We start from the raw sequence: 8380 nt of genomic DNA, 5'->3' as shown, positions 1-8380 counted from the left end.
TTTTATGTATTTTTTATATCTTATTTGTTTGTTATTTTAGTGCAATTTTTTTTACTCTTCCTTTAATTGTTAATACTTCCGTGTGTGTTTCCCCTTTATTCCAGACAAAACATATTCCGTCCTACTTGTGACCACTCCGATGCTTTCTGTATCAACAGTTTTGTGTAGGACTATTTGAGATGACCAATAGAAACTAATAATTTCTCTTCGACATTTCAAACACAATGAACATAATACAATAGGCCTTCTCCTCACCATTTTGCTTTATGTTATAATTTGGTCATGAAATTGAACTGATATTAAAATAATAGAAGATACAAATCAATGGTTTGAGATCAGAGGCAAAGTGTTTCACATGTGGGCTACTTCCTATGCTACTTAGTGCTAAGAAAGGATAACCATCGTATTGTCCTATCACTGATGACATGTCATTACAAACAAATAGGAAATGTTATGACATGCCCAATAAGTTTATCTTCAAAATGTACTTTATGATCTGTTTCAACATTCCATGTCTGTACCAGATAATCTCTCATGTCAAAAAGAGCAGAGTAAAGTGTTGGAGGTTTGAGGAAGTGAAGGAACACTCGCTATAAGAAGCCTTGCTCCCCACAGTGAGCAGTAGTTTGAGCTATCAGACAGACAGACAGACAGACAGACAAACAGTAGATATGGTTCCTTCTCCGTCATGCAGAGGTAAGGACAACTTAAAATAGCCAAGATAATAAAAACTAGTGAAGTTATCAGTGGGTGTTTGTGTTACATGGTCTTAAAGTTATTTATTCAAATCAAAAGGTTTGTTCTTTCTCACAGATACTTCAATCAATGACGAATGTTACAAACCCACCTCCTGTGATCATGGAAGAACAGAGTTAGTAGCTGGAGATTGTATTTCTCTATCATGCGGGGCTCTGAGTGACTGTTCCAATATTACCTGGTTGTTCAGTTACAACAATACAATGACTGTAGAATTGGTTGACAAAGGGAAGGTTAGGTCTGAATACAAGGAAGAAAGAGTATGTGTCACAAAGGAGTGTTCTCTGGAGGTAAAGAAGTTGAGAAAGGAAGATGAAGGTCCTTACACCTGCAGATCCATCCTATCATCAGGAGGACACGTTGATCATATACGATATGATCTAAAACTAATCAGTGAGTATTATATTTTATGTACTCTCCTAAATTAACACTTTTGGGTTAAATAACTTGTGTAGTGTTTCAATCATTCATATTTGAATATAGTTTCATGGATCCTCTTATTGAGATTTGAGAATCCTGTGTTGACGAGAATAATTTAACAGTTTAAATAGATGTCTTTATTACTGTAGACATTTTCTTACATTCATTTGTTTGTTACATTTATATAGTCTTCAAGTCTCATGGTCTTGCAGTTATTCATCAGTAAAATATCAGGCCCAGGCCACAGACACACCAGCAGAACAAAACCCTCCACCCTGTTATAAAACGATATATTTGAAGCTGGTGTAGTTGTTGTAAAGAGTGATCAAGATAGTTTCTAATACAGTATGACTGTAGACAATTTCTTATATTATATGTATGTTAGTAATTCTATGTTGGTCTTTGTTCTGTCTTTGCTTTTAATCCACATGGAGCAGCAAGCACACACAGACCAACCACAACCACAGTGAAAGGTATTTCATCTCTATCTTGAGGAGCCATTGTGTCTAAATGGTGTCTTTATCTGTCATGTAACTCTGAGGACTTGGTAGTGGATGAATCAATGGAATGCATGCCAGCATTAGGAACATGATAATCTCTGATATTATCACCAATATATGATGAGAACATCCCAAAATCGTCAGTTATAAACTGTAGACATATCTTATTTTTTGTTGTTTTGTTTGTTTGTTTAGTTACATTTTAGACATAAACTCCATTTATAAATCAGAAAAAAATCTGCAGGAAAAAACTCTCATCCCTTGTCTCAAATGGTTTTTTAAGCATATTTCTTGGAAAGAGTTATTGTGATGGTTTACTTATTCCATGTTTCTTTTGTTTTGTCAGTGTTTTTGCCACATGGAGTAGCAAACACAACTTGCACAAGCACATCCAAACCAAGCACTACACCAGTGAAAGGTAATTAATCTCTATCTTGAGGAGCCATGTTTCAAAATGGTGTCTTTATCCATCATGTAACTCTGAGGACATGGTAGTGGAGGTACGAGTGGCCTACCATGAGGAACCTGTAACATCTCTGACATCTCCACTAAAGTATGATGAAAACAATCGCACATTCTTCCGTTATAAACTGTAAACCTTGATAAAAACTCAACGCTTGTCTAAAATGATATTTTAAAGCATAATTGTTATAAGGAGTGAGTAATGTTCCTCTTTTCCATGATTTTAATCCACAAGGAGCAGCCAGCAGCAGCCCAGCAGCAAGGACCTCAACATCAACACCAACCACACACACACTGAACGGTATTCTATCACTGTCATGGTTTAAAATGGTGTGGTTTCCATCTATCCCTGTTACTCTCTGGACTTGTAACATCAAGTTATGTCCTTCTAACTATTAACTTCTCCACAAATAACCCTAATAAATCATCACACTTCCTCTTCTGTTTCACAGAAACACAGAGCTGGCCAGAGATGTACTTTATTAACCACAACAACATGTCGGCAGGGGGCATGAGTCAGTCGGATACACACTCAACCAAGCGATGGTTGAGTGTGCCTATCGTTTTGTTTTAGTTAAGAGGTTTAAGTTATAAGAGTTAAGCTTGAGACAAACCAAATAATTTCAGCAGGTGAAGTAGCAGGTGACACTACTGACCCAGGTATGTGTTCTAACAATCTGACTCTCACTTGCATCACCAACAAAGGTTTTCCCACGTTTTTCCGCATTCAAAAATACTTGCCCTTGCCAAAATCGAATTGAAATTCTGTTGTTGTGTGTGCCAGACATAGAGCCACTAACCACAGCAAAGAATAAGTACAAGTGTTGAGTTGAGTTGAGTTGCCTCAGTCCAGATGTTCCACAGTGAGTTCAGAACATGTCACTATGAGCAGGTAGGGGTTAGGGGCAGCTCCCTCAAGGACGCCATGACAGTCAGACTGCAGAGTGTGGACATTGGGGTTGGAACCCTGATGTATATTATTTTAGTCTATGTTATTTCTGATGACATATGTCAAGCAAACAACAATTATGAACAGTTTCTTTACAACATAATGGACCGCACCATACAAGGTTTTAACGATTTTAAAGATAAGTTAAAGACTACAAACATGGCCACTTTGCAATTTCCGTTTAAGCCAAGACAGACCAAAGGTTTACCTGGGTCAGTTAGAACATGTAGGCGTGGCCTATTTACCGCTCCGCCCACTCCCAATATAACTGTTTATTTACCTGTGTTCGGGAGATGCTTCAGGAACCACCTCCAGAACGCAAGCCTGTTTACCTTGTGTCTCTGTTAGAATAAACCACGTGTTGAACATTTACCACTCTCCGAGTCATACCTCGCACAAGGCGACCATACCACAAAGGATCAAAACAGTTTTCCTCAATAACCCACAACCAATTTATCTGGGAGTCAAACACCTTAACAAGTAGCAGACGACTTGTTCCATGTTTCTCTTTGTTCTGTCATTGATTTTTAATCCACAAGGAGCAGCCAGCAGCAGCCCAACATCAAGGCCCCCATCAACACCAACACCACATACAACAAACGGTATTTCATCTCTATCTTGTTTGTGTTTCAAAATGGTGTTCTTTCTTAATCTGTGGATTTAGGTCACGTAAATCATCAACATATGTGTTATAACGGTCCGACCATCACCACAGCCCACCCTATGAAACCATCACACTTCCTACTTCAGGTTCACAGGAACACAGTGCTGGCCAGTGACGTAGGCCTGCTTCATTAACCACAACCATTGCAGCATGTCTGCATACTAGTTTGGGTGGGATGTAGCCTGGGAACAATACGGATCTGAGGTCATGTTTTATTTGCTATTGACAATGGCACAATTTTCATTTGCGAAAAACACAAGCACATCCCAACCTCAACCACAGTGAAAGGTGTTTCATCTCTGTCTTGAGGAGCCATGTTTCAAAATGGTGTCTTTATCCATCATGTAACTCTGAGGACTTGGTAGTGGAGGTCAGTCAATTGGGTCCCTTCCAGTTAGTGCTGCTATTTGTCTTGTGGTAGGCTGTTATTTTGCTATTAAAAATAAGTGAGGCAGAATCTGCATTAAAATACATGATTATCGTTTCAATGGTTATGAAATATTTTCCTATAGTAAGGAGGTTTTTAGTTATTAGGCTATAGTTCAATTAGTGGCCATAGGATGTGTGTTAATGATCTGATAATCTAACACAGCGTTTTCACAACTTCATCAGCACACAAAATGCTTCCCCATACGCTATGACAGAGATGAATGTCTGTCCGCATGTGAACCGATGGCCACAGCAACACCTCTGCAAATGAAACGGCTGTGAGATATCGAATCTGCATCTTTTGTAAAGGACATGAACATACGCATCTTCACAAAAGTGTAAAATTTGTTCACAAATGTGGGGTCAAAGTGGGGTTCAAACCCAGAACCTTTTCCCTGGGAGTCAACCTCTAAAATTAGGATAATATTCTGCATTCTATCATCAAACCGTCTCTATAGTGTGTCGGTTTTAACCTTTAGTCATTTTCTATGGTTTCCAGCATAGGTCTACCCATGTAGGTTCTTAATTCATCTGAGATCCTGCTGACTATGAACCAGAGGAAGGTAACCTCTTCCTGTGTTGCAGGTGGAACTATAGCAGCAGGGGTAGCGCTGGGTACAGCAGTCCTGTTGATCGTGGGCCTGGTTCTCCTCATTCGCTGGCACAGAAGGAGAGGTGAGAGGAGACCATTGACACCATCATGTTGTCACGTCCACATCTGTCTACACACCGTTTATATCGCCATGGAAACATTCACTGTGGCTTTTTCTTTACAGGAAACAAGAGGCCAAAGGACACCACAACCATTGTGAGTTTAAAAAACAAAACTTAAACTATTTGGTTGAATAAGAAATAGCAATAAAGCTATCTTGCTCAATATTAGTAGAGGGGCATTCCGTGGTTATAATGCTACACAACGTAGCATTATAACTCAAGGGGGCCAAAGGCATGAGTGTTAATAATCTGACAGTCGCTGACCGCGAGATACAAAAATAAAAGTGACTTCCCCTTACGCTTTGACGTATGAAGGTCTGCAGCGTGGGAAACGCTGACCAAACAACACATCTGCAGCACGGCTGTGTTGAGATGAAGAATCTGAATAATTTCTAAAGGACATGAACATACTTTTCAGTCATTTAAACAGCTGTTTCAATCCAAAGCGACTAAGATAATTAAGGGGTAGGTAGGGATATTGGCATCTTGTAGTTAGACATTGGGGTTAAAATCCAGAAGCTTTTGGCTTGAAGTCACCATAATCACTAGACTATCTTGCAGGCCTATTCTATCATCGTAGTTATAAAGAAAGTCTGCTTATAACAAAATAATAATGCTAACAAGTAGCATTATTACAACAATACAGTTTACAACAGCATCATTACTGCAATATAGCTTCAGTTATAACCACTGGGTTGTGTAAACCAGGGTTTTCAGCCTCTGGGTCGGTCCGCACTTGGGGTCGCTTGATATGGAAATGGGGTTACCTTATGACTTATATTTAATACATTCTTTATAATAAAATAAGAAATATACATACATAACCATAAGCAAACTGCTGCAAGGTTGAAAATCCACTGGGTCTTCAATATCATGAACAGACGTTGATTGGGTAAACAATTAGCAGATGCACAAAATGTGTTGGGGTCACAAAATGGTCCTGATCCAAAAATGGGGTCATTGGCCAAAAGCTGTTGGGGACCCCACCACTGGTGAGACCAGCTGATCAGTAACTGGGTTCCTGTACTGGGTGCAGGTCTGAACTCTATCAGGGACACCCTACCAGTCATAGGAGGCCTTCATGACCAGGTGAGACTTATTCATCCTTTAATCACACACACACACACACAACACACACACACACACACACACACACACACACACACAACACCACACACACACAACACACACACACACACACACACACACCCTGACACAATTTATCCATGTAATAATGGCATGACATAAAGACACGGCATATATTAATTAAAAGGGGTGAAGATAATTGAATTGAGCATAATAGAAAATCTAAGGAATATGAATCTAATGCGTCTAACTCCACAACTCCTGACCGTGTCACAGCATCTCAGTGTGGACGGAGATCAGGGCGGAGGTCCAACATACGCCTCTATTGTCCTGCCTGAGGGACAGAGGAGCGTGGCTACAGCACAGGTAAACTGTCTCCTAGTGGAAGCACACCACAAGAAGTCAATAATATTAACAGCTGAAATAATGTCATTGGTTAAAGTATGCATTATCTTTTTGCCACATCATGTTACTACTCACATGTATGTTTGAGCATATGATATATCATAATCATATGCATAACTGTGTGACGGGTCCGCATATCGCATAACGCCACGACATATCACAGTGCATGGTTCCATTGCATCACGACTCTCACAACATGTGACATGTTACTATGTGGTGACCACCGGTCCCCACATAGTACCATGTCACAGCACAGCAGAGCAAGTCATAGTGCGGGATAAATTGGAATCCCATGTCATGATATCAGACTTCACGACATTCAATGTAACAGCATTCCCTCTCACGCTATAGGTTGAGGACGATTCCAGCGATGCAGTGACCTACTCCTCAGTGAGGGCCTCTCCCAGAGGTGGAGAGAAGGCTGGTGATGTGGACGTACACTACGCCACCGTCAACAAACAGGCAAAATAACAAAACATCGGTAGATGAGTACGTGATGTAACAGAGCCAGCAGTAGCAGCCAGCAGTAGAAATTATGAATATATAAAAATATAAAAAACTGTTATTGTCAATAAGAATGCTCTTTCACATGAGGGTTACAAGAGGGAAAAGTGAATTACCATTAAATACCGGTAATTATAAGTTACCAAAGTTTATTAAAGTTAATCATAAATTGCACATATATCCCGTCTTGTATCCATGAAGTAGGCAACTAGCTCATATCTCAGTGGCGAAGCTAGACCTTTTTTGATTGGGCTGAAGCCCACCTCGAATTGTCATGAGTTCACATACATTTGATTATTCCTTCATCAAAACAGTTTTTTTTCCTTTCATCACTTTAGTGGTTAAGAACTTTATTATTTAGCTCACATTGCCATCTATTGGCTAAGACATGCAACAGCATAGTAACTAAGAAAATAAAAGTCACAGAATCCTGGACAGGACATAAGAAAAATCATGGATAATATAATAATAATAATGCTACATTTACAACAGTGTTGTCTATAACTTAGATAAAAACGTTAGGTAATATTCATTTATTCTTTAAGAGGCTAGAGTCTAGCCAAAATGTTTAATCTTCTCCTCTGGGATGAAATACTCATTGGTATTATGAGTTCAACTGAGGTTAAACTGTTACAAAAGGTCTGTGCTTTTCTGACAATAAACCAGCAGACTGTTCAAAAATGTACAATGTATTGGATTGATAGATAAATAGATAGATATACCCCCCACCAGAATAAATTTAGGATCTCCACCAATTCACCCTATAATGCAGCAGAATGCAGGAAATCGCATCTACGATATTCAAAATCCCCCCCCACACACACACACCTTTATTATTTCATATACCCCTGTTGCTTCCTGGGGCTGAGCCCCACCAAAAGTCAGAACCTAGAATCGCCCCTGGCATATCTTACTATAAAATATGAAAATGCTAGTATTTAGACAGCCTTTAGAGGACGCCGTAGACTAAACTGATGGGGAATGTGAAAAAGTCGGCCTAGAACTGTTTTATTAAACATCCATGGCTACAGTGAGACCTTATCAAAAGGACTGTATCATGTTGTGTTATGTTATGTTACATTTACCGTGTGTATATGTATGTAAAGCGAGATGTGAATCTGTGGTTTTAGTTCATGCTTCATTCTTTTGTTGAGCTGCTTCTACATGACAGCATCTTCTGTTTGGCATTATGTAGTCTCAATTTAAAGAAAGTGTTACTTGGTGAGAATTATATTAAAGATATCAGTAAGAAAATGCCTGGGTTAAATTTGATTTGAGTGCCTCCACGTATAACACTTCCAAATGCGTCAAATGTATGGATGGACACTTATTTCATAGTTGGTTGAAAATTATTAATCAATATCCAAAAAGGTGTCTTCAGCTAACAGTGGGGGTCAGAGACCGGGCTCTGGCAGGGGGGGAAACAGCATGAGACGAAACCATATCTGTTTAAGATTATTACAATCAACATTCCTCATTTTTCCTTCGTTC

General features: G+C 39.3%; 1 protein-coding gene across 1 annotated transcript; it reads left to right on the top strand.

The window, feature by feature from the left end:
- The first annotated feature begins 688 nt into the window (after window positions 1-688).
- On the top strand, window positions 689-8145 carry LOC115534868 (uncharacterized). Its single transcript, XM_030346147.1, has 11 exons — window positions 689-696; window positions 1614-1649; window positions 2023-2094; window positions 2374-2439; window positions 3627-3689; window positions 4766-4855; window positions 4957-4988; window positions 5866-5886; window positions 5931-5983; window positions 6257-6346; window positions 6737-8145. Exons 1-11 carry the CDS (start codon window positions 689-691, stop codon window positions 6854-6856), a joined length of 651 nt encoding a protein of 216 aa, XP_030202007.1. The 3' UTR covers window positions 6857-8145.
- Window positions 8146-8380: the final 235 nt, after the last annotated feature.

This window comes from Gadus morhua, chromosome 21 (assembly GCF_902167405.1).
Source record: "Gadus morhua chromosome 21, gadMor3.0, whole genome shotgun sequence".
Taxonomy (NCBI): Eukaryota; Metazoa; Chordata; class Actinopteri; order Gadiformes; family Gadidae; genus Gadus; species Gadus morhua.
This window is presented reverse-complemented; position numbering and strand designations above follow the sequence as displayed.

Bases quoted from the DNA above. Each gene is read 5' to 3' on its own strand.
- LOC115534868 (XM_030346147.1), top strand. The intron at 4,989-5,865 runs GTGAGTTTAAAA...ATTGGCCAAAAG, and splicing joins CAAAGGACACCACAACCATT to CTGTTGGGGACCCCACCACT. The intron at 5,984-6,256 runs GTGAGACTTATT...ACCGTGTCACAG, and splicing joins TAGGAGGCCTTCATGACCAG to CATCTCAGTGTGGACGGAGA.